Source organism: Pararge aegeria, chromosome 12 (assembly GCF_905163445.1).
Source record: "Pararge aegeria chromosome 12, ilParAegt1.1, whole genome shotgun sequence".
In the NCBI taxonomy this organism is placed as follows: Eukaryota; Metazoa; Arthropoda; class Insecta; order Lepidoptera; family Nymphalidae; genus Pararge; species Pararge aegeria.
The window spans coordinates 4,061,118-4,088,616 of NC_053191.1; the positions used below are offsets into that span (position 1 = coordinate 4,061,118).

At 35.8% G+C, this 27,499-nt stretch overlaps 1 protein-coding gene across 1 annotated transcript; it reads left to right on the top strand.

The window, feature by feature from the left end:
* LOC120628196 lies at window positions 1-26,930 on the top strand. The gene is made up of 6 exons (XM_039896446.1): window positions 1-26; window positions 17,065-17,307; window positions 19,688-19,825; window positions 23,179-23,302; window positions 24,605-24,833; window positions 26,346-26,930. Exons 2-6 carry the CDS (start codon window positions 17,072-17,074, stop codon window positions 26,606-26,608), a joined length of 990 nt encoding a protein of 329 aa, XP_039752380.1. The 5' UTR covers window positions 1-26; window positions 17,065-17,071; the 3' UTR covers window positions 26,609-26,930.
* The last annotated feature ends 569 nt before the right edge of the window (window positions 26,931-27,499 follow it).

Below are 27,499 nucleotides of genomic sequence, written 5' to 3' on the forward strand. Positions count from 1 at the left end.
GGCGTAGACGCAGTTCAGTGAACGTGGTATGTTTAATTTTATCGCTTTTGTTTTTGTTCGTTACTTTAAGGTTATGTTAGTTACTTTATTGAGTATGTCGGTTGGACTTACAGCGATGACCCAATATTTTTAGCACTATCTTAAATTTATGGATACACTTACATTATATACACAATGAAAAGTTAAATAGTAAGAAAGTGATATTAATTGATATTCAATAATATATATATCTAACGTTAAATATCGCAGAGTACGTAATTCATTGTAAAGCAACACATTTTTTATTCATCGTACAACCTTTTTATTTTTTATGAAATTTACGATTGATATAATACGACTTAATTTTTGAACTTATAATTCTTTTGGCGCGTTAAGGAAAAATTATGAGAGTAAATTTTAACGGTACGCGTGCACACCGTCACTATAAATCGACACCCTGAAGTTAGCTATAGTCAACATTTTAGTTTTTCAAAAAAGTTACCAACGAATTTGTTTAAATAAATTTAATTTTACTAGATAATGCGTTATAATAAAACCTTTAATGTATTAAATACCTTTTTTCTATTGTTAATGTTGTTTTTTTACAAACGTAGAATAGCATAATTAAGCATATGTTAAATTGGCTATTTCACTTATGATTACCATAACCTATGTTATATTGTTTTAAAAATACTTAAGAACTTTAAAAATAGAGTTATTTATTGCACAAACCAAATGGGATTGAACCAAATTTCAAATACGCTACTTACTGACGTAACAAAATTAAGCATTCAAGTCGTTTACTTCCGGTGGTCGCAGACACGCATAATATAAACATACGTCACACACATTATGTTAATGTGCTCGTGTATAAACATAGTGGTTTATGAACAAAGAAAAAAAAAGCGTATTGTATTAGGTCAGTGGGTAAAACACCTAATTACTTTGAGGATAGAATAGTTGCACATACACTATGTGCAACTATTCTATAACTTATTTATGTCCAAAAATAATCCATAGTTATATTATAAATATGAAAGGGTGTTTGTTTGTTTGTCCTTTCTTCATGCCTTAACTAAGCAACTAATCGACTTAATTTTTGGCTTAGGGTTAGCTGAAAGGACGGAAAGTAACATAGGATACTATTGGTCCTGGAAAAACATAAGATTTCCAAAGGTTATTAACAAGAACATTCGTATTTATTCGTCCACAGCGTTATTTGGGAATAGTATTTTCATTATGGCGCCTAAAATATACAACAAATTGCCAGCGTCACTAGCCAACAGAAACATAAATCTTGTAGATTTTAAAGATAAGATAAAAAAATTACTTATTGGGAAATGTTATTATACCATCCAAGAATATTTAACAGACACAATATTATAGGTTTGACATTTACAGTGATTATAATTTGACATGAATAATAATATTTGTACTTTTGATATCACTCTTAAATTTTATTCTTATTTTAATAATATCGATTCATTTAAGATAGTATTATTATTGTATAATTATTGTACGATCATATATATTTTTTGCATGCCATCTAAGGCGGATTGTTTGTCCCTATGTTTTGTGTACCTACCAACAATGTAATACCAATCTGCAAATAAACGATTTGATTTGATTTGATTTGATTTGTATTTTTACACCAAATATCGTCCTTCTTTCAAGTCCTCACAACGCAACTTTACGACTTATTTACCGTGGTTAACACCGTGGGGCGCAGCTAGTTTTATAATAATTTTACTTTTTGACTAAAGGTAGGAAATTTAAAAAACATTAATCCAAAAAAAGTTTATATTTTGTCTCATAAAATGTGGAAAGATGTTAAATCAAATTACTTTTTGAAAGCCTTATAAAATCTGATGACCTCTTTAATACATATTACAACAAAGGTTTATCGAGGACATGTTGAGCCCCGAGGTTTTCCCCCGCAGCAACTATCGGTTGTAGTATGATATTGTACCTATTTACAACAAACCTCTCTCCATAAAATGCCTATCCTAACGCGTCAAAAAGAATTGTAACAAAAAGCAATGTGTTGCAAGTCACAAACTTCTAAATCGAGCCTTATAGGCCCCTGCAGTCAGTAGCGTGCCCTTCATAGATGCACAAATGCTTACCCTAAAAATTTCATACAACTTTTATCGAAGGAGATTTTTCCAACTTTATGCGATCTTCCTGCTTTATGCCTACCCTTGATAAAGCCCCTATGCACGCCCCTGCCTTAGTCTTCATTTTAACCCAACTCTTAGGTGGTAATAAATAAACCCGAATTAGACCATAAACCCGTAACGTAATTTATTTATACTCCCGTAAGCACTTAAGCGTAAAAGTTATGGCAATAGAGCTAGAAGGTTATGATACAACCTTGTTTTTAATCTGAACTCCATAACCGTTAAACTATTGTCACTTTTTACAACTGTTTCTTATTTCGAGTGTTAGTTTAGTCTAATAAAGGCAAGAATTGGTTTAGTCATTCTAAACTAACGGTTGACTTCGTGTAATAAACTATATTTGTTTCATTGTTTTGCAAATGTCAACGACTTTAAAATTACTGTGTGTAATAATTTTGTGACACATAGCGGGATTCTACGTAGATAACTAATGCCTTGGTTATACCATGAGAGCTACTGATCAGATAGTAGGGTAGATGCCAGGACACGAATAGGTTATATCCATGATTGCTCACGGAACGATTGTGATGAAGGAAAACGAGTGGCGGGTAAGCTAGATCCACGTTTATATGTACGTGTGTCACATTCTCATCAATATCTCTCTTTCGCTCTGTCAAGCTCTACTCTTCATCCTACTCCAGTTGTAACTCGTAACTCGTTACTTTGGTAACTTACCCAAATGTTATCATGCGAGCTATTATCTCTATCTCTTGATGACAGTCGGTAGCAGAATGTAAGTCACACGATGCGAGAAGCTGCACTGAGGTAATTGATCCGATAGCTACTCGCGCGCTAGCTCGCACTGTGTAGTCAAGGCATTAATATCACATAAATCCGTATATTGAGGGTAATTCCATTGTAAACCTCGGTAAACAGAAATATTTTTCCATACAAATATCTTAGTATGGTTGCATTGTTAAGCGAACTTCTCAATTTTAGAGTTTTTTAATAGACTTCTTAATGTCGCGGGCAAATGTATTGTGGAAAAAAAATTTATTAATTATTGTGTTAGCTCTTAGCGATGTTATTGGAATGTCGGCACTTTTTCTCTTATAACCATGTAGAAATTTCAGATATGAAATCCATTTAATTAATTTTATAAATATGAAAGCGTTTGTTTGTTACCTTTTTACCGGTTAAACCATTGCACAGATCTTGATGAAATTTGGCACATTGATTTCTGGTAATTTGGAAAAGGATGTAGGGTTTTTAGGCTATACAAACATGTCCCACGAAACTTATAAAAAAGCCGTAATAAACGCAGACGAAGAACGCGGGCAACAGCTAGTATGAATGTAAGCCTTTATTCTAACACAGTTTTTAACAGTTTAGTTTAGAACCTACAATAAAAAAAATATAACATTTTTATAATATTATTAAGTAGAGCTTGTCTGCAACATATTTCGAACAGAACTTTTGATTTTCCGTGAGATTAAGAAATTTTCCCGCAGTAGCTTACTGGCCGTATCTATAAACAGTGCTACAAGCTTATGCCAAATGACCTGAAGATCGGTTAAATGGTTTACTCCGTCAAGACGCAATCGCATTTTTAACATTAATCATGATTTATGTAAACGAAAACTCACATCGTACATGTTCCACAGTAACTTCACGCTATTACTTTGTTATATTATATACTTTATGATAGCTTGTAGCTATGAAAATTGGCTTATTTCAACTTGCACAAGCTACATGCACGACGTAGGAGCACGATCTTATCATTGGTATAAGATTTGGACACACACACATCATTGTCATGGCAATTACAATTTCAGCTCGCTCGCTCGTTACAATTTTCTAAGTGAATTAGACATCCCGAATTCGAACCTGCGTGAACTATTGTTGCTGTTTTTTAGTACTTTATGATTTCTACTATTTTTATTTTCTTACTCGCTAAAATTTTTATCTGAAGCCGTGATGTCACGGAAGCCTCAGATAACAATTTTTCCGTATTTATCCATATTTAGTTTCAATTAGAGTGTTTATGTTTCTTGTTACCTATTAGTGGTGTAGTAACCAAAACTTGCCATAGAGTAGCAATTAAAACCTTGCACAGTCTGTTAATAGCTGCGCTTGCGCAAGCGTACCTACTCGATGTTGGAAACTCGATGGACAGACCGAATCGCTCTTGTCTATTCAGTTTTACCCGAACACACGGGTCTGCAGTAAGAAGATTATATACACACAAAGGTTAAGTACACAATATTAAAATGACAAAATCAGCATGCAAATTTGCAAAAAAATGGGTGATCAAAATGCATTTTAATATTCGAGTATACGTTCATTTTCACAATCAGATATTGTTTAAATACTTATGGATGTTAGCTGACTCTAACAGTTTCTCATGTCCCGTCATGAAGTTCAAGAAGTTTTCTTGCATTGCCTTTTACCTTACCTTGAACGTTACGCGTTGCCAAAAAGAAAGCCTACTTTTAAAGCTAAAGTTAAATAGTTTAGTTAAATACTTTTTTATAAACTTTTATCCACTATTTAATACTTTGATAGTGATTTTTTAAAAGCTGTACCAAGTTCCTACTTCTTTTTTAACCTAAACCCAGAATACCAAATTTTTGGGGAAATACTTAACTGGAAAAATATCTTGAAAACATTAGAACGCTGTTTTCTTAGGGTTAGTATTTTCATAACTGTGAACCAGGAAGGCGATTAAATAACTGTGGAGAAACACAGGGTGCCAAACTTAGTTTCACAAGTCTTACAATACACAGACAACTCACAGATCTTAATTCGTAGGTAATGTGAAGTTAAATTATTTAAGATTCACCAAGATTATTGCAGCAATCAAATCAATGTTATGAAAATAAATGACAATAAATTTTATTTCTAACATTGCGCCACACATTACAATATTATAACAACACCATATATGTTATGTGTGGCCCAATCTAAAAAAAGGTGACAGCTCAGTGTTGTGCTGCATGCGCCAGTCAGGTGACACCACGGACATGCGTAGCCATCCACTGACCACATTTTAATATTTTAATTTAATCATAAACGAAGCTAAAGTTAACTTAAACTTATATAAAGTAACAAAAAAAAACAATCAAATAAAAAACAAAAATGAAAAAAATACAGTTACTACAAACAACTTTGTTACAAAAATATCACAATCTTTAAACAACGTAGCTTTATTTTCATACATAAATCACAATAAACGACGTTTCATGGGATATAAAGTTTATGCCGCGCTGGTTTTATATTGGAATATAAATATTACATAGAAGTCTTTCATCAAAAATTCTTTCGCTTGGATGAGCTATAAAAATTGTTTGCGACTATGTAGCCAGTGAGTAGCTGCTTCGACACATTTTGATTGTAATATAAGAAGAAATTGCGATAAGGTATTGGAATTATTGATTTACAAAATAAATGTTCACACAAACTTACACGCTAACCTGCCTCGTTGATCTAGTGGTTAGCATGTTTGACTGCAGATCACGAGCTCCTTGATTCGATCCCAGGGTCGGGCAAATCAATATTGGATTTTTCTATATCGTTTCTATAGAATTTCTTACATGAAAATTAATTGGCGCAGTATGCAGTAACTCTCTTTCAGAGCCTGCGTGGGTTAGATTCCTAAAACTGGAAAATGTTTGTGTGATGCACGTGAATGTTTTTAGTGTCCGGGTATTTACCTGTATATTATAAGGATTTATGTATATTATTCATAATAATATTTATATTATAACCCATAACACAAGCTACGCTTACTTTGGGGCAAGATGGCTATGCGTGTATTGTCGTAGTATAATTATTAATTATTCAAGTACCAGCATGAATTTTGAAAATTAGCGGTGATTCACACCCTTGCCTCGGAGAGCACGTTAAGCGGGCCTGGGCCTGATCTCTTTCTCTCTTTCGTGGAGGAATAGAGAGTACATCTGTGCTTTCACACACACTCGTGCACTGTTATATCTGTGGCGTGCCATTTCAGCTTCGAGACTCGCTGAGCTATGTCGGTAACTCTGGTTCTTCTACGGATCTCCTCATTTCTTATTTGATCACGATAGTGATACTCCGAGCATCCCCCGCTGAGTGACTCAGAGCCTTTTTATGAGGCCCCTAGTTAGCGACCATGTTTCGGAACCATAACTCATTACTGGTAGCACGCAACGTAACTTATTAGTACTATATTTCTGTACCTCAGACGGATGAAAACTATCGACTTGTTTTTCAAAAAAAAAAATGGCAATTATGAAAACACATAAACCGGAGCATCCTCAGGAGATGTTGACTTAACAATTATTCATTGTAAAGACAACATCTCCTGAGGATGCTCCGGTTTCGAAGCGAAACGTGCATAGAGGGTATATTGCCGAAGATGAGTTTGGAGTGTAGTATAAGGATTGAAGAAATTATAAATTACACCACACAGATTCTCCTGCTTTTCGCGGAGTATAGCAAATTAAGCTTAATTTTGATAATGTATTATGGATTTCTGCAAAGTAACGCCTGCTTCTCTCCAATATTTGAAACACATAAGTTAAATTTTAAGATGTTTTCAGTATTCGGGGCTAGGAAGTGTATAAACTACAGTATTTTACGCTTCGATGGATCGATTTATTCAAACTTGTACGGATAATTTACAATGAAGTTTTGGTGTTGCAATTTGTGGAAGTGTCGTGGCTAGCTGCAATCGCCAAGTAAGGTCGCGCGTGCAAGGCGATTTCCTGCATATCGAGAAATAATATATTAACCGATCGTTTAATAGCTTATAAGTTTTATTAAAATGACCAATGACTATTAACTTTTAATAACTCAACAGTTTATTCATATTCATTATATGATTTCAGCGGATCACGTGGCCTTAAATTTGTCGGTAAAAACTACTAGAAGCCCAGAGTTAACGAAATTGCCATTGTTCTAGCCCATGCCTGGGAGAGCATTAACCCATCGATCCGAAATCACCTCTAGGCTAGCGATCTTTATGCCCGTATTAACTAAACCTAGTAATCTCTTCAATAGAATGCCTAATGATTAAATTTAGAAACGTTTTTTTTTCTATAGACATACTAAAGAAAAACATTTCAAACTCTTAAGCAATATCTATTGGTCAAAGGATAGATAGAGATATTCATTGTTGCACACAATTAAGGGATAAAGATAATAAATGAGGAAATAATAAAAGAACAAAAGCGATCTCCTCCAGACAACCCTTAATGAAATAATAAAATATATGATTACGGAAACGGGATAGTGCAATATTTTAATAATATGTATATGTAGATACGCCTTGGAATATCCTTAGATTAGGCGTAACTTATTTGGGAATTGCCTAGTTCGACGTAAGTGAAAACGGGCGTTATACATCTAGTATCTACATAAATGATCAAAGGTACTATTAGATACTATTAAGTTCCGTGTAGCGGTGATCAGTGGGTATGACTTCGACTTCACTTTCCTGGGGACGAGTTCGAATCCCAGCAACACCTCTGTTCTAAGTTATGTGCGTTTTAAGCAATTAAAATATCACTTCAACGGTGAAGAAAAACATCGTGAGGAAACCCGCATGTTGTGTTCCAGTGATAGTGATCGGGATCGACGGTTGCTCACCAAAGACAATGATGTGAAACTCGTTGTTACAAATCGGAAGTGGAAGTTTGTAACAACGAACACAATAAATAAATAAATAAATAAATATACTATGACAATACACACACCGCCATCTAGTCCCAAAGTAAGCGTAGCGTGTGTTATGGGTACTAAAATAACTGATGAATATTTTTTTTAATGAATAATATACATAAATACTTATAATATACATATAAACACCCAGACACTGAAAAACATTCATGTTCATCATACAAACATTTTCCAGCAGTGGGAATCGAACCCACGGCCTTGGACTCAGAAAGCAGGGTCGCTGCCCACTGCGCCAATCGGCCGTCGATTATAAATAAACTATGAAGGTAAGTATATAGTGTTTTAGAGATCGTTGTATCACAATGAATAATTAGGAAATTCCGACCTGCCAAATTATATTTATTTATATTTTTGAAGTGAAAACTTCTTTTAGCGCGGTTCGCATATTTTAGATGAGATACAATCTCTGGACTCGCGACACTGTTACGAGACACAGCTATTTGAATTATTACATAGAGAATTTGATTTTACTGGGTCCAATCAACGCAATATTAGCGCACAAAAGTACAATTGACGCGGTAGTCACGAGATATTTAAATAACTTCGAATTAAATTTGTTTATTTTCTATTTAAGTTGCCATGAACCTATAGTTTCTATTTTAGATTGTAATAATTTTAATGATAATGATGATTCATAAAATAATGTTAAATGTATTTTTAAGTTTCTAATAATTAATAGAATACGTTGAGTCGACCGTTGTTGTTCCGATCGTCGTTTCAGTCAATGGTCTTCCCGCGAAAAGCTTCGACCAACATCTTAAGAAGCTTTCGTTTGGTTGTTGGATCAAGGGATAGGTTGTTGGATACAGAAGGCAGTAGTCCTTGAAACGGCGCGTATTGTGAGGAGGTTCCTCACTCTGGAGCCCTGACCACCGGTTGCTTGGGCATTCAAAAGCCCAGCAAGAGGAGGGTGGAAGTTTTTTTTTTTTATAAATTTTTAATAGTTTTTTAATTTATTTTTAAGCATTGTTAATAATTTAAAAAAAAAAAAAAGAAAACGTATAAATGATAGAGATTATTTAATAAAATACAATTCATAAATCAAATGGAATTCATAACCCATCTAAAAATGACTATTGCGCCAAAATAATTTGTCGGCACTTTCGGACCCGTAAAATACCCGTTGCAACCTGTATTTTATTTTGAAATCATCATCCACTGACTGGAATTTCGACGTAAGAAAAGAATATCAGTCATTCAAGGATCAATATTTGGAATTAAATTTTTCTAGTAGGCATACTATAAGCACTTTTTAAAAGTGAAGTTTTTGTAGTGACCTTGGGCTTGGAAGGCAGATCCTTTTATTCTATGTCATGATAGCTCGTGCATTTTGTCTGCTCTGTCTGATTATTATACTTTTTACTGTAGTTTTCTGGTGAATAAATTTCATAAATACTCGTGCCCCGAGAGTTCAGTGCTCTTTCAAAAAGACTCAAATAAGAATAATGAACTCTTTACTGGTGACAATAGCAATTACGCCTGATGTCTGTTATGATTTGCATAATTTTAGTAAAGAATCGTGTAAAGAAAGGACGAATTCAAAACATACTGTGGACTCTTAAATATAGGAAGGGAATTACTTCCACGGATTTTAGCAGGCAGATTATTCCAGAGCATAGTTGCCTTAAAAGTGAATGAATTACCGATTAACTTCGTTTTACAAAATGGGAGTACCAGACGGTTACCGAGGCGGGATCGAAGGTTGGAATGAGAGTAGAGTCAGAAATAAAGCGAAAACGATCCCTTCGATTACAGATTTAGTTGAAAGGACGGAAAATAACGTTGTCTATTTTATATCCTAGGATAACATACCTTACGCACAGGATATGTAAAGTACCTTAGTAGACGCGGACAAAGAATGCGGGCAACAGCCTATTTTACAAACAATTTACTTGTCAGGCAACTCTGTCTGACAATTTCGTATAAATCCATATCAAACTTTGCTAGCTAAACTAGCCCAGTAATCCCTATATTGCACGTCACTACAGATTATATCAGCGACCTGAATCTGCAGTGATAAGCTTCTCAAGTTATTAATAACAGTCCACGGATTAACTATGCGTTAGATGAAACAAAATTTGTAGCGTTCCAACCAAAATACGATTTTGATCAAAATCGTTTTGAGTTGATAACTAACTGAAGGAGCGGTGATAGCTATGGCTAGGATTTCGACTTCACTTTCGGGGGGCGAGTTCGTATCCTAGCACGCAACTCAAACTTTTCTAATATGTGCAATTAAAATGTCACTTGCTTCAACGGTGAGGAAAACCTGAATAGGTATGCAGGAAACATTATGGAGAACTCTCAGGTGACTATTTATGTTTCTAACAATACCAACCCTTAAGTTTTTTTATAAATCGTGCTGCAGATATTCTCGATTTTATATCATCTGCATACCCTGTGCATATCCTGTATGCACGCCATTGACGATACGGCATATATCCATAAAGCCTCACAAACTTTCAAGTTTATAATATTGGAAGGATGTGAGAAACTGAGAAACACGTCGAAATTGCCTGGTTGAATAAGATCTCCTTATTGAATTAACCTTAATTATGTTCCACACGTCTGACCTTTTCATCTAATAATTACGTACTCACCATTTAATTTATACTGGGAAATAGCAATACTTTATATTTGTGATCCTCTCTTTACAATGCGGATTTGTGGACTTCACACGCCTTTGAGAACATTCTGTCGCATTCAACACGCTTCCTCACGACGCTTGCCTTCCCCATCGAAGCAAGTAATTTTTTTTCAATTAAAACGCACAAAAATTTAAGTTAAAGGCCACAGAATAATTGAGAACTTACGGAAACCTCGTACACGATTAATATTGAAGCATCAACAATCACTCCAGTTTAGTAATGTTTCTCGAACAAGCGGTTAGTTACTTCACTCCACTTAGCCGTTATTTTACGTCTAATGTTCTAAAGGTTTACCATAAAATGGAGAAAATGTGATTTTTTTTTGAGCTAGCAACATTACGCGGCTGTGGAGTGAGACGTGCTCGGACGTTTTCACTGTTTTTGGACACAATGCAATAACGTCTGAATGAGGGTTCTGTGTGTTCTTGATTCTGTGATGCTGGTATTCGAACTCGGGCAACCAGAAAGTGAAGTAGCCACATGGCTTAAATTATCTAGTGAAATTTTGCATAGAAATAAGTTTGCATCCTGAAAGCTCGACTCAATAAATAAAATTATTTTAATATCCGTAAGCATTATTTAACCATTCGACAGATGACGATGCATTTTGTGCGTAAGTTGTGGTGACCCTGTCATTCCAAACGCGAGAAGGTGTAGCTCGCTATCAGGGCCGCCCGCATGTCTGGAGTGTCAACCTCTCATTGTATAATGAAAATATGAGGGCTAACTACCATCGCTTAAGTGTCCCCGTACTACGCCATCTACGCCACTACCACATAACACTGACATTGGCATATATTCTGTAGTGAACAGTAGCGACGATTTTTAGCATGCGGCGGTTACCAGCATTTAGCGTTTCAGTGGCATAAAGAAAATAAAATAAAATATATCCATTTAAAATCCATGAAAACACCAGAAATAAAGCTGGTGGCTGCACGGCGTTTTGTATTTGTAGCCCATGTGTGGACACTAGTGTTCTTGACATAATTATTGGATTCAATTTGAATATGCGCGTTGCGATGACTATTTTTTTTTGTTGCAAATTTTCTTTTGATAATCTTAGAAATTGTAGTCGTCGTCGGATTGAGTAAAAATTAAATTGTATATATTTTTAGAAGTGTTAAATATAAATAAGACAGTTATTAATAAAATAAAATCAACCAAGATACTTAGTAAATTTTGAATAAATTGAGACGGTATAGTATTTTTTTTATTTTATTTCAAAATTTAAATTTTTGGTTTCAAAATTTAAACTTTGTATTATTTTTTTGTATCAAAAACATTTTATTGCAAAGTATATAAATCTGCGTGTTACAACTTCGTGATATACGGCAACAAAGAGAATAACATAAAACTAGTCTAAAATAACGAAAATCCTTGACATTAACGTATAAGTGCATTTTCGTTATAGTTCACGATTGATTCAAAAATACCAAATCGGATTGACATTGCAATTTTGGTTGAATAGAATAATATTCCTTGTCGTAAAGTGTGTTGCAAAGTTGCATTACGATAAGTATTGGCAAATAAATGATAGTTAAAAAAAAACTTAATATTTCTTAAACTTTTATTTCCTTATTCGTTTTTAATATAATGTTTTATTAACCACTCTTAGAACTTAACACTTCTAACATTATAGCCATTCCAAGTACGTCGAGCGTTCGAGTCTGAATCCATAATTGGCACCGGCGTAAATTGGCGCCATCTTTCTTTCTTTATATTGTTTTTTTTCACGGGATACAAGTTAGAAACAAACATACAATTTATATTGAAGCTTATATAAATTAGTTAATTATTGTTGTAACTATTTAAATAATATATATTAAATAATTATTATCTAAATTATAATTGTAAATTTTATTTAAATAGGTTTTATTTAAAATTGGGAAAATTTAAAATTAACATCCGTAAATAACAAATCAAACGCCATTCTTCATATAATGATCTTAATGAATATTATTTTATATATTATAATAATATAATAAACGTGAATAATCTTCACTAAATAACACTAGCAGCATGAAATCGCAAAAAAATATCTGGGGGCCGAGTGCGAATCCCAGCACACACCTCCAAGTTTTCTATGTGCGTTTTAAGTAATTAAAATATCACTTAACACTAAACGGAACATCGTGAGGAAACCAGCATGCCTGAGAGTTTAGAGAGCCAGCGGCCTTAACCCGTTCTTGTGGGAGAAGACCCGTGCCTTGTAGTATTCTCCGACCATATATCTGACTAATTGGTGGTTCGCTTTAAAAGGTTCAGAAAATTCGCTCGATAGAAAAAAAATACAAAAATACCTGTAACGAATATTTAAAGATATTTTTTTTTAATTAAAATTGCCGAGTATTTTGGTTGGAAAACGCCTAAGAATATTGCTTATTAGCTTAAGTGACACTGTGCTCAGTGCTATAATGATAAAGAAACTAATACCCGGTTACTTTATTGTGGGCTCCTTATAAGAACATACAATAAGCTTACAGAAGGAAGACTTTCGTATAAATTTGTAACAGACAAAGGGCCAATCAAACAGTAAGCAAGTTTTTTTTTTTTTTTGGAAAACCGTTGTATATACTTAGAAGTATAATATATAAATAGTTAACAAATTGGTTGAATTAAAACTAATAACATGTTTCTTGATTGTTCTTTGATTTTTTTTTATATACAAGGGTACCTGGTAGAACCAAGCAAATATGCAGCAAACTATAACTAAAAATTAATGAATTAGCAATAGCAACAGTTTATCTAACAGGTTGCGACGTGCACTATTCATATTACCAAAAAATAAATTAATTTCGGGGTCATTGAAAATAGAAGAAAGAAGGCGAGAGACAGGGATTACAAAATAATTAAATCAGTTCTTAGTTTTAGTTAAAGGTATGCGCAGAATCTTTTTATGCCTAGGTAATCGTGAGAGAACAATAAAATCTAACTTAGTAAGTAATTCCGGACTATCTATTGACCCTCTAACGTAATATTATAAAATCACTGTTTCTGTGCTGTTAGTCACTGATTGCAAGTATTAGGCAGTGATATTTGACAAATCACGACATTACATATAACGGATATCGCAGTGGAATGCGGTGCGTCGGGATAGCAAACAATGTAAGTCACATACTATTAAAATTTATCGCACACTGCCTGCAATCGCGCATTTATCATTTCAATATTTTAATTATGTATTATTCTAAGTATGTATATAATTCATAAAAATATTTGTCAGGCATCTTAGTACCCATAACACAAGCTACACTTACTTTGGGGCTAGATGGCGATGTGAGTATTGTCGTAGTATATTTATATTTATTATAAAACTACAGAAAATTCGAGTTAGGAGTCGACCATACCGGATGCGCAATAATAAGCTTGTTACATTTATACTTAATTTAGGCACTTGTTAATATGCGTAGGCACAGATTTGGTCAACACACTACTGGATATATCAATTATAAATAAGTCCATCTATTATAGGAGAACAAAATAGTTTTAAACACTAGCTCGTTCAAAGTTCAGCTGGTTTGTTATTTTCCAAGTAGTTTTCCGTTTGTTTTGTAACAAAAGTTTTACGTGATGTTTTATCAATGTTAGTTATTATTTCCCACTTTATCCTAGATAACCGTATCTTCATAAATCTATATCCAATGTTACCAGTTAATAAAGTAGTTAGTAAATCATCCATAAAAAATGGATGTTAAAAAAAATGCTGAAGAGAACGGCATCAAAATAAACAACCATATAGCCATTATAAGTAAATTCCTTAATTATTGTTGTAACTATTTAAATAATTAAAATAAATTTAATTTGACGGCCGATTGGCGCAGTGGGCAGCGACCCTGTTTTGTGAGTCACGGCCGTGGGTTCGATTCCCACAACTGGAAAATGTTTGTGTGATGAGCATGGATGTTTTTCTGTGGTTGGGTGTTTATTTGTACATAAGTATTTATGAATATAATTCATAAAAATATTCATCAGTTATCTCAGCACCCATAACACAGACTTGTAACTACATTGCTCGAAACACTTGCGTCGGAAACTTTGGGGCTAGATGGCGATGTGTGTATTGTCGTAGTATATTTATTTATTTATTTAATCTATATAAGAGAACGCATCAAAAGAACGCCTTGGAAGCTTAAAGAAGCTCAACAAGGGCTTAGAGCACACCAATTGAATGGCTGCCGACACCTTGGATGAAAAGGATCTTACTGTCCTAATATGCAATTTCTAGCAGGTTAAAACCCGTGCGGTTTATTGAGGCAGTCTGCGATCAACTTAAAGTATTTGTATTTAAATCTAGACAATCACTTCGATGCCTTGACATTACCTACCCTTCTGTGTTATTTTCAGTTAAATGTGGTGAGAGATTTGGCATAGGTATAGCAACCCAATGATATTAAACTTAGATATGTTTCGTTTGTCCAGTGGTTAGCATGCCTGGTTTTGTATCCGTGGCGTGCACATCATTCATGCACAAAAGCGCTGCCTACCCTAACATATTCATATAAATGGCAACGGAAGAGGATTTTGCCATTATATGCTATTTTACTTATTTATGCGTGCCTTCAATTCTTGGCTCTGGCTTGCGCCTAGCAAATATAGTTACAATAGCTACAATGACAAAAGGTACCTATATTAAGATTTTCAATGTCAAGTTTACGCACTAGTAGGCAGGCAATCGACAATCCCGGAAAAAAACTCTTACCTACAGCACGTTATAAAAAATCGAAACATTATATTATGGCTGACAGCGCACCTAAAAGTATTATTTGTACAGTGCGACGAATTTCCCGAAATACGATAAGTAAATAATATCCCACTGTGTCTTCAAAAAATACGAAAACACCTGCAAATGACGAAACTATTTACAGTCCAAAATGGCAGACGTGTAACTAAATTGCTCGGAACACTTGCGTCGGAAACCTTGTTTTGTACTTTTACGCAACACCCAAAGGTTTGCTAATAGGCCGGGTCCACATTTCTATCAAAGAAGAAGGTTATCTGTTGAATATATTATTCTTTATAGTTCTTAGTTAGTGTCTAAAGTTTAAAATCTTAAGTCTTATAGTAATCTGTAATATAAACTCTAAATATGTAAGAAAATTGCACGCCCCAAAGTGGCAAACTGTTGGAACTATTCCCACTTACAACACCAAAAAAAATGTACACACTTAAAGCAATAAAATGTATTATATTCTATTTTATTCTGTTCTAAAGTTTTTATGATCAATATACCAAACAAAAAATTTATATTCAAAATAATATATAATATTTATTAAGACTGCAACTTGGACCAAGCACCCCACTTCTAGATTCCATTAGCACGGCGAACATGAAAAAGATTTTACTACGCGAAATATTGTTGAGCAAAAATGTACAGGAAAAATATCGGCGTTGAATATTGCATGGTGCTTCCGACATTGAGTTGTGTGCTTAAGTGCAAAGTTCTGACTGAATATTTTGTATTCCAAAATTATACTCCTTTTGAATAAACCAGGCTTCTTAGACCTTGGTGCCCTCCACTACAATTTAACCATTGTCTGCAATTTCACCTGGTAGTAAGTGATTATTAGCGGCACGTCTTTGCCGGTAGGTTGGTAAATAGCCACGGCTAAAGACAAAAATTGCGTTATGGTGATAATCGCCCACCAACCCGTATTGGAGCAACGTCTACCCTCTAAAACAATCTGAAGTAGTTTCAAGGGGTTGGCTGGGCATCTAGGCCAGGGAGAACATGTTGATTCCTTCAGTGTAGCGCGCGTGCGGCCCAGGACATCTAAGGACATCACAGACCTGTTATTGCCCAATCTCATGCGCCTCTAAGACGCCGGTCCTTCTAAGAAGAATTTTAATAGGCCGCCAGTGAGTTGCTCTCTCTCGATTCTCTCCTAGGAGCCCCTGGGAGACGAGGCCTTTGCCAGCAAAGGTTCGTTAAAGGCGGATGATGAAAAGAACATAAAATGGGCATAAAATAGACTGCAAAGTCAAACTTGTTCTTCATGCCTTGCCTTTTCCCACGCTAAGTAGGGTCAGAACACATGCCTTCTTCTTCTTCTTTATATCATATCGACCCATTTCCGGCCGACTACAGGTCACGGGTCTTCTCCCACAGTGAGAAAAGGTTAAGGCCCTAGTCCAGCACGCTGGCCCAATGCGGATTGATGGACTCCACATACCTTTGAGAACATTATGTAGAACTCTCAGGCACGCAGGTTTCCTCGCGATGTTTCCTTTCACCTTCGAAGAAAGTGATATTTTTTATTTACTTAAAACGCACATAACTGAGAGAAGTGACAGGTGCTTGCTGGGATTCGAACTGGACCCCCTGAAAGTGAAGTGGAGCACCAACCCACTGCGCTATCACCGATTCTTAATCTGTCTTCAAATACTGGTCAACTCACGTAAAGGTAAACATAGCGCGAAAACCTGCATGCTTGAGAGTTCTCCATGGTGCCCTCAAAGGTGGGTGAAGTCTACCAATCCGCACTTAGCCAGCATGGTGGACACTGGCCAAAGCTCTTCTCAAAATGAGAGACCAGTGCCTTGAAGTAGGCCAGTGGTGCATTTTAAAATTGTATTGATAAATAAAGTTAAAATTTCAGTTTAAGGATGTCTCCCGCAGCGTCGTTTGGTGAACGATGGGCTCAAGACAACCTGGACAGAGAAGCTTCACCAGAAGAAATACAGACACTCAACTTATTTCCTATCACCTGTGGAGGTGATACGGTAGAAGCAGCTAAGAGAGCGAGGAAGTACTACACTGCACGTGGTTCTAGCGGTTTGACGGAGCTGTGGCATAAAAGCCATCCGGACGATGAGGATATCCTGTCTAGCTGTCAAGATGCGTAAGTATATATTCTGCACTCTGTGGTATAAATGTATTATTATCTACTTACAAGCTAAATGCGGACACGCTTCGCTGTCTCGGCCTATATAGCCTAATTTCCTGTAGTAATTTTACTTATTTTCTTTTACTTACCTACCTGATAAGTAAACATTGCTTCGCACAACCCGCGACATATCGCGTCAAATACTTTTACTTTTTTTGCCCAGTTTTGAGGCGTAGTGTGATGCTAAATAGCCTATATAAACTTCTTTGAATTAGAATATCACATACAAAATACTTTGAAATCCAACCAACAGCTTAACCTGGTCTCCGAAACTCGAAAGGTTGACATTACCGGTTTTCTAACTCCGGGCTGCTTCTGAGAATGTCTTGGTAAATAACCTAGACAACTATGGCCATCGTAAACTCAGGCCACCGCATTGCGTATATTATCATATCAGAAGTGAGATCACTTCTGTACCTACTGCAGAGCTTCATCTTCCGAAAACATGAGCTACTTGACCTAGTTCCATATCATCCTTACTCTCTATACTCTCTCAAGAACCATATGTCGCCATGTTTGATAAAATCAAAGTAAAACTTTTTTAATTCAAATAAGCGGTCTATTTACATACACTTTTGAAAAGTTCGTTGTTTATTCGGGACGGTCACGGTTCCTTTACCCTTTTGAACAGTCCAAGTGCTTTTTCGTAACTTTACTGGCAGATTGCCCGTTCCCAACCATATATACTTTTTTACGTTATACTTACTATACACATAATTTCTTCAAAGTAGTGTAGCTGCCTGCCAGATTACCTTTACCAGATTACCTTTACCAAATTACAGTTACCAGATTACTTTTACCAGGTAACAGTATCAAACCTACCGCAATTATTAGTATAGTAGAGTTTTTTGTGAGAGAGTTCGCTAGGAAAAGTAAATTCAAATTCAAATCCAAAATTTCTTTATTCTTGTAGGCCTATCACAGGCACTTATCAAGCGTTCATACATACATGTTTACATAATTGTATGGGGATGGTGATAACTTTGTTCACCAACCCTAAAGCTACGAGGGTTCCAAACGCGCCCTGGTATAAGAAGAGCCCACAACAAACTAAGCCGGGTAATTTTTTTTTGTTATCACCATCTCCCAGTTAATTTATTTAGCTATGAAGCTAGAGCAATTAACACCGAAGCTTTTTTACCGTTTAAGTAATCCTTAATATTATACTACTATCTTTAATATTATAGCGTTACCGCCATACATTATTCCGCAGCATTGTTGCAATACTGACTGTGTTCTGTGAAATGACCAATTTCTGAGATTCTAAACTTAAAAAAAAAATACAATAGAATTGAGAATATCTTTCCATTCTGTTAGTAAAATTCAATTAATTATATAAATGTATATAAAATATTAATATTAATTTAGTATGTATTAGTGGGTACCTACAAAATCTACATAATATATCATATTATGTACTACTAATAATAGAAATAGGAACTGGGTGCACACCGCGGGTAACTCAAAACAAGTGGATGACATTCCTTTTTTAACTAACCTAACCTCAAGCAGTTCTTTTTTTTTACTTTCTTTTTTTAAAAATATACAACGACAAAACAAACATCGCCATGTAGCCCCAAAGTAAGCGTAGCTTATGTTATTGATGACTGATGAATATTTTTATGAATAATATACATAAACACTTATAATGTACTGATAAGCAGACATTGAAAAACATTGATGTTCATTACACGAACATTTTCCAGTTTAGGGAATCGAACAAAATTAAAAATTCATTTATTTCAAGTAGGCCTAATATAAGCACTTTTGAAACGTCAAGTCTGGCTGTTTGTTGTGACTCTACCACCGGTTCGGAAGAAGCTGGCAAGAAACTCAGCAGTTGCTCTTTTCCAACATTAACTATTTACATTTTACATTTTAACATTCATTTTACCTACCCACGGCACCCACGGCATTCATTCATTCATTCATTTTACCCACCCACGGGACCCACGGCATTAGACTCAGAAAGCAGGGTCGCTGCCCACCGCACCAGTTAGCAGTTAGCCGTTGACTGCAATTCACCTGATTGTAAGTTATAGTGGTATGACAGTTATATTAATACATAAATAAAATAATATAACGAAACAAAAAATCTCTGTCTCTCAAATCTCTTCTCGGAGGCACGCTTTTGTAGGTTTGGTGGTAACTTGCCACCGCCGAAGCCTCCCACCAGACAAGACCAGAAAGAAATCACAAATTATAAATTCCCGTATTGCCCTCACCGGAGATCGAACGCAGGGCTCGCTACTGAGCCAAAGAGATCGTAAAGAACCACCGATACTTAGTTTATAGCTCATAGCGCTTCTAATATCGATCATGCATTGCGTTTCAGTTACATCGTACCATTACGCACTAGGAGCGTAGGTGGTCGGCGTATCACACTCGTTCGCCTCCCGGCACCCACGGCGTTGGACCGACCTCTGTGCGCAAAGGCCTTCCTCTCTAGATGGCTTATGATATTGGATTTAAGGTAAACGACAAAGGTTACTTAGCGATAGTTGTAGTTAATCTATCCTTATTTATACTATTACTAGCTGTACCCCGCGGTGTTTTCCGCATCGAATAAGTAGGCATACGTAATGCAATAAAAAAGTACGCGTAATCCAACACACAGTTTCGTAATTACAATATACTAGCTGTTGCCCGCGCCCTTCGTACCGTGGGATACGTTTGTTTTCCTGGGATAATAAGTAGCCTATGTAGCTTTTAGTTTTTCCAGCTATAGGGTTAGCTGGAAAAACCAAAAATTCATTGGATTGGTGGCTTGGTTGGGGCATGAAGGAAGGACAAACAACTTTCTCGCATTTAAAATATTTGTAACGATCATCATCCTCAGTCTTTTAATGTCCCACTGTTATGACAGCATCTGTCTCCTGCAGTAGTTTCATCATCACCATCATATCGACCCATTACCGGCCCACTACTGGGCGCGGGTCTCCTCCCACAATGAGAAGGGGTTAAGGCCGTAGTCCACCACGCTGGCCCAATGCGGATTGATGGACTCCACATACCTTTGAGAACATTATGTAAAACTCTCAGACATGCAGGTTTCCTCGCGATGTTTCCTTTCACCTTCGAAGCAAGTGATTTTTTATTTACTTAAAACGCACATAACTTAGAGAAGTGAGAGGTGCGTGCTGGGATTTGAACTAGGCCCCCTGAAGGTGAAGTGGAGTACCAACCCACAGCGCTATCACCGATTCTTCTTCTTAATCTCACTTCTAATACTGGTCAACTCACGTAAAGGTCAACATCGCGTGGAAAAATGCATCCCTGAGAGGTTTCCTTACGATGTTTTACTTCAACGTCGAAGCAAGTGATATTTTTAATTACTTAAAACGCACATAACTTAAAAAAGTTAGAGGTGCGTGTTGGGTTTCGAGCTCGGCTCCCCGAAAGTGAAGTCGAGCTCCTACCCACTGCACTATCACCGCAGTAGTTAAAAGTTATTATAATTTACACAGTTTAATTTAAATAATTGCATAGAACAAGCTACGGTGCACCTTTTTGAATTTAAATGTGGAAAAGTTGTATTTCTCTTGCCAGTTGCTCTATGGTTTAAAGTTCTAAGGATCATTTTAAAAGCACTCCGCTTTTATGTACGTGTACTAGGTACGTGTTTAAAGACTCTTAAAGTTTTGCTATCAAAAGTTCTACCTCGCCGAGTGAAATTGGCTCTTAATGCGTCCAATTGTATAAGTTAAATGCCTGAAAGTATTTTTGATTTTAATTTTGATTTATCTTTTTGTTTATCGTTTAAAGTTTAATAGTACCCAGCTAAGCAAGGTTATTACCCCAAGAACTGATTCCTATTTCAAAAATGACAATATTGCTGGAACGAACAGCTTGAAGTTTTGTCACCGATAAAAAAATTTAACTATGATAACGTACGTTAACCTGAAAAATATTATATTATCTCAGGCAATATGTGTTTTTATTTTTGTATAAAAATAGATACCAATTCTTTAACGTGTAATTCATTAGATTTTTGAGATGTTTGCATATAGGTTCCAGAATTATTATTAGACATGATACAAATTATAAAGTCGTACAATGCTCTTATAGTATCGGAGATGTTTAATATGGCCGAAGTCCATTGCTGCATGCAGATGAATTCACACTCAACAGATTTACCATCGCGCTAAAAGAAGTGTAACTTATTTATAATTCGTTTGAGCAGAGGCTGTCATAGAAGAATAATGTAAATAAATAAATAAATAAATAAATATACTACGACAATACACACATCGCCATCCAGTCCCAAAGTAAGCGTAGCTTGTGATATGGGTACTAAGATAACTGATGAATAATTTTTATGAATAATATACATAAATACTTATAATATATAGATAAACACCCAGACACTGAAAAACATTCATGTTCATCACACAAATATTGTCCAGTTGTGGGAATCGAACCCACGGCCTTGGACTCAGAAAGCAGGGTCGCTGCCTACTGCGCCAATCGGCCGTCATCGACAGAAAACGTAATTTTAAATGTAGAGCGTAGGGCAAAATGCATGTTTGTTTAATTCTTATGGATAATAACATATTATCCAAGTGGAGATCCGGTAATAATTCAGGTCAGTTAGATATTTCACAAATTACACTTCTAAGAACTCACCTATGTGGTTATGTAAAGACGAACACAAGAAGGATATTGCAATTGAAATATTGCGTTGATTCCGGCGGAATTTCGCAGTTTGTTGGATAGGCAAGGTTTTCAAATATTTGTATCATCTTAATTAAGTGCAGCATATACTTTATCCACGCAGAAAACCATAACATTTTGTGCAAGTAATTCTATAAAATTTTGAATGGGCAGCCATTTAAAAATGAAAGCCATGAAAAAATGGTAACTTATAAAACATATTTATACTTATGGATAGGTATTTTGGAAGAAAATAACTGTGCAATTAATAGTATGCTTCTATATAATATTAAGTAAAAGCTTTGGACTTCTAATTAGAATTTATTTATTTCAAAGTTTTATATAAAAAACCTTATATTATCCTTTTACTTTATTTAAATTATCCAAGTGGAACAATTTGCCCCACACATGGAACAACTCGCCCCAAAGTGGGGTTAATTGTTCCTTTCCAAAATTATGCAAAAATATGCCTGTACAAAAAAATATATTGAGAAACTAGCAGAAATGACTTCACTATTACAGAGACCGATTAAGACTTTTTAATAAAATCAAACATTAAAAATTGAAATCTTATTTTTTTATCATAAAATTACATGTTATTTGAAAATCGGAACTTTCAGCCCGGGCCTCCCCTATTAGGAATTCAATATTCAATAAAAAGATATAAATATTAAACTTAATTTGCTATTATCCGCGAAAACCAGGCAAATCTGCACGGTGAAAGTTATAATTTCGTCAAGGACATGTTAAATTGTGCATTGCTTGGTCAACATTTTCCGAGGATGCCCAGGATTTGGACCAAAACGTGTGCCGAGAATGCATTTTTGAAGATCTTTTAATGTAGTGTATTGACGACCGCGTTCTTTGTCCGCGCTTAATACGGTTTTTTAACAAATCCCGTGGGAACCGTTTGTTTTCATGTATGTCACTCTCGTTTCTTGTACTTACTCTGTGCCAAAGATTAAGTTGATTGGTAACCTAGTTAGAACGTAAAGGAAGAAGGACAATGAGACAAGTAAACAAACAAAAACAATTTCGCATTTATAATATTAGTAAAGTGAGAATTATAAATTGCACCGTGCAGATTTGCCTGGTTTTGGCGGATTATAGCAAATTGTTTAGTACGTAGAAAGGTGTTTATTAATACATACTATCTATTCCCATTTTCTTTAGATTACGTGACGACCCAACACCCGGTGAAGAAGTTGTATTTATTGATGTATGTGACCTGCAACCTTCTCATCTTAAGAGTCACTTTAGAGGCTCCTACTGGAAAGACTTTGTATGGTGTATGAAGGTAACTTAATCATGAGAAAAATAATATGTGTAAAATGCTACATAATAAGTAGAATAATATATAAATTTAAGATTTTCATTAAACGTAACTAAGAACACTCAAAAAAAAACAAAATCGCTTTATCTATTCGGGAGCTACGATGCCACAGACAAATACACACACGCACAGGGACAGGCACAACAAACTTTAGCAACCTGTCGTTTTTGCGTCGGGAGTTTAAAATGAGGCAGTCGAAGGTTTTGGAAACATTCCATTTCCAAAAATCCCGCCGATGTCGTTTCTTAACAAAATTGTGTAAAGATCGATTGAGGCTATGGTAACAATTTTTTTTTTGGATTCCTGCTTTATGATATTCAGGGATGCAACGTTGCAAGCTATAAGTGTCAAATTTCAAGAACAGCAGTTCGGATGTCGATTTGTGCACAAGTAACAAACAATGCCTGGGATTATTTAAACAATTCTTCTTAGATCGCGTTTTTGCTCATTTAACATTTGAAGGCGACATAAAAAATCTTTACACTCATATATACAATCAATTAATTTAGTATACAAACTTTAAATAAGCAGAGATGTATAAAAACAACATATAAATTAATAAATCTACTCGAAATTAAACTGTCTGGAAAATTGAGATGCGATCTCAATGCGCGTGACAGGAAAGCAAATTAAAGTTGTGCATTGAACTCGACTTTACTGAAGTTTTTAATATGCTTTCGCAAGACACAGCATAATTTTACCAACTAAAATATTTTGTTAATTTTTGCCAAATCTACATATCTAATTAATATAACACACACTTAACAAATATAAATTTGAAGGCCGATCGGCGCATTATGCAGCGACCCTGGTTTCTGCACCCAAGGCCGTGGGTTCGATTCCCACTTGTGGAAAATGTTTGTTTGATGAGCATGAATGTTTTTAAAGGGCTGGGTGTTTATATGTATATTCTTTGTATTTTTGTATATTATTCATAAAAATATTCGTCAGTTATCTTAGTAACCATAACACAGCTACGCTTACTTTGGGGCTAGATGGCGATGGGTGTATCTTCGTAGTATAGGTATTTATTTATTTATTCATTTATAAATAAACAATCTTTTTCTAATAACCTTGTAACCTCTTCCAGCTGTGATCTTTCCGCTATCATTATGTTTTTTTTTAAGTATTTCATATTAGTAATTGATATATAATAGCTTAAATTAAAAACGCACACCGAAAAGTTAAATGAGAGATTCGGTAATTTTTTTTTTTTTTTTAACCGAGACGTCTTGTATAACTCGATGATGATGGTGATTGTTACAGTCAGTCTTCCCAGTCCGGTTCTCAGAAGTTCACATCATCAATACACATCGTCTGAAGACCATGTCCCTACTGCTCTTGCACATCGGCCTGTATCCGTGGCGGCGCAAGATTGTCCATCTACACTCGAATGGAGAGCAAATCAACAATGCCATGGCAGTGGATCACTTTCCCATAGAAGGTTTGCCATATGAGTACGGTGGGAAGGCAGGGGCTATGAAGGATCTCAACGGTAAGTAATAAAAAATTGGTTGTCTGTAAAGTCGGCTTACTGACGATAGTTGAACGTGACAACGTCGTAAGAAAATACTGATGGAATGGTTGTATTTTTCAAAAGAAAATTTTAATTTTATTTGTTTGATAGATATTATCGTTGCTATAAACAATTAGCACCACATTCACTTTTCACTGCACTTCCTCCTTGCCGAAAACATGTAAATGTATTATTGTATAGAAGCTGTCCACGCGGACGCATCGCTCACTCAAGTAGGAGAGAGACAGATGTCGAACGCAGAGGCCGACTGTGCCTCTTTGTCGCTCGTTCCGCGCTCTCGCTTGCACTTCAAGCCTTGAATGGAACGCCTCAGAGCGAGGTAACGCCGCATACGTCATGTTATTTCGTGCGTGCAGCCGGTTCCATCGATTTATAAGACGTTGTCACTTCAAAAACCCATATACCTATATAAGTTATTAACATTTGATAATACTCCCGCTGGTGGGCGGAGCAGAACCGAAGCAGCGTTTTAGGTCTTGAAAACCATCTCTCTATTCCGCCGCACATCATCCTGAAACGAGTCGTCCACGGCATTAATAGACGAAATTTAATCTATTCTAATTAAAGGATTTGAACGGTCAAATGGACATACCAATTCGGTATTGAGGAAGATGGCACATCATCGTTCGATTTTCCACCGGCTGACCTCCGAACATCATCATTAGGTGCCGTGGAACATCGTCATGAACGGTCAAAGATAACATCATCAGGAATTCTGCATGCCTGAGAGTTCTCCGTGGCGTTCTCAAAAGGTTTGTCCGGGTGGACTACGACATAAGCCCATTCTGAGAGAAGACCAGCCCTGTAGTGAGCGTTTAAAATGTAAATGTTGAAGATGATTATGATGATGTTCATGATGTCAAGGCCTTACGCAATAAGCGACCTGATTCCAGCAGTGGGATGTTATTCGGCTGGCAAAACTTGCACGTATATTACATCTGATCTATTTTGTTCATCCCCCGAGTGCACTCACCATCTGTTCCTTTAACATCTTTTGCTCTTTTTAACACTGTGAACCTTTTTTCTCATGTCCATCTTATCTGTTTCTAGTTAATGAATTGTACTACCTCCATCAATTTTAACAGTCATCATCATTATAACATCAAATTATTACCAGCCCACTACAAAGCACAGGTTTCCTCCCACAATGAGAAGGGGTTAAGGCCGTAGACCACCACGCTGGCCCAGTACGAATTGGTTGTCTGATTTTAACAGTGCCGCAATCATATCGTCTCTTGATCTGATGGATGTCCACTGCTGGAAATTGTTCTTTTGTCTCTTAACCGCACAAAACGATTTTGTGTCATTTGAACAATGACTTCACAGTCTGTAATCCTTATGGGAAGGTCTTCTGACGTTCTGACTTCTCCGGTACGAGATCGCGAGTCTAGCAACTTTGACCCCTACTTCCAGGTGATCTCAGATCTCAGAATAGCTTGTGCTAAATTAACTAATTTTTAAACATTTCAGATGAATGGACCAAGAAACTCTTACTTAACTCAAAATGGCTGCAAATGGAAAATAGGAAGTTCTACCAAACGGAACTGAAACCACAAATTAAACGCACAAGACACAAGAGCGCAGTACGCAATATGTGCACCACAAACGCATCTTACGATATGCTCACGCGAACACATTCATGTAGATCCCTTTGCAAGAAAGAAGATATGGAGGAAGGGGCCCACGGAGCTTATAGGACTTTGAGAGTGACGGACAGACACTTCCATGTTTGAGAATTTCTATGTTGTGATATGTTATCTACTACAGTTCCTAAACCTGAGACCTGAGTTTAAGATTAGCGAGCCTGCAACCGTAGCGGTCAATTAAAATGCTATTTGTCAAAGAATGATATGAAAAATGGACCTAAATCTACTTATTTTAATTTTTTACCACTGATTTTTGTTCTGCCAATGCGGTTGTATCATTGTGAATGAATTTGAGCTTTAACACGAGGCAGATAAGTTCAATTTCCATTTGTCGTTTAAAGTGTTTATATACTCGAAAATAATTCTAGGACTCTGAGCGGTGAAATACCTATCATGCTTCAGGGTCTAATATAAGATATGCACGTGCTAAAAAAATATAAAGAATGGAAAGGCCCAGGTATTCAGATATTTACTTCAATACCAACAATGTTCAGGATGGCACTTAGATCTTTCATTAATTAACAGTATTATTGAAGCTAAATACCTAGTTTCTCATATTAAAGTATTCATTTTATAAAAGACATCATTAAAGCCCACCAACCTGCTTTAGAGCAGTGTTGTGGGTCGGTACTCTATAAACCTGACTTCCCAAGGAGTGAAATAAAACAACTAGACTGACTCTAATACTGTATATTAGGCTTCTCTATAATTCATATTACTTGTTACCTTCAAATGACTCTACTACCAGTTCGGAATGCTGTCTTCGGCAGAGAAGACCACTGGCAAGAAACTCTACCGTTGCTCTTTTATTCAATCAATTAAAACAACTTATAAACACAATTACAACATTGTCATATGTAATAACGCTAGGCCCTTTGATACAAGACATATTTTAAGTCAGTTAAAACATAACTACTATGATCACTTATAACATCAGGACTTTTGGAACAAGTTGTTTGTATAGAGCAACCTCTGCTA

Coding starts and splice junctions, on each gene's coding strand:
- LOC120628196 (XM_039896446.1), top strand. CDS start 17,072: ATGTCTCCCGCAGCGTCGTTTGGTGAACGATGGGCTCAAGACAACCTG. Junction 17,308..19,687: donor CTGTCTAGCTGTCAAGATGC/GTAAGTATATAT, acceptor ATTGCGTTTCAG/TTACATCGTACCATTACGCA. Junction 19,826..23,178: donor CTTATGATATTGGATTTAAG/GTAAACGACAAA, acceptor CATTTTCTTTAG/ATTACGTGACGACCCAACAC.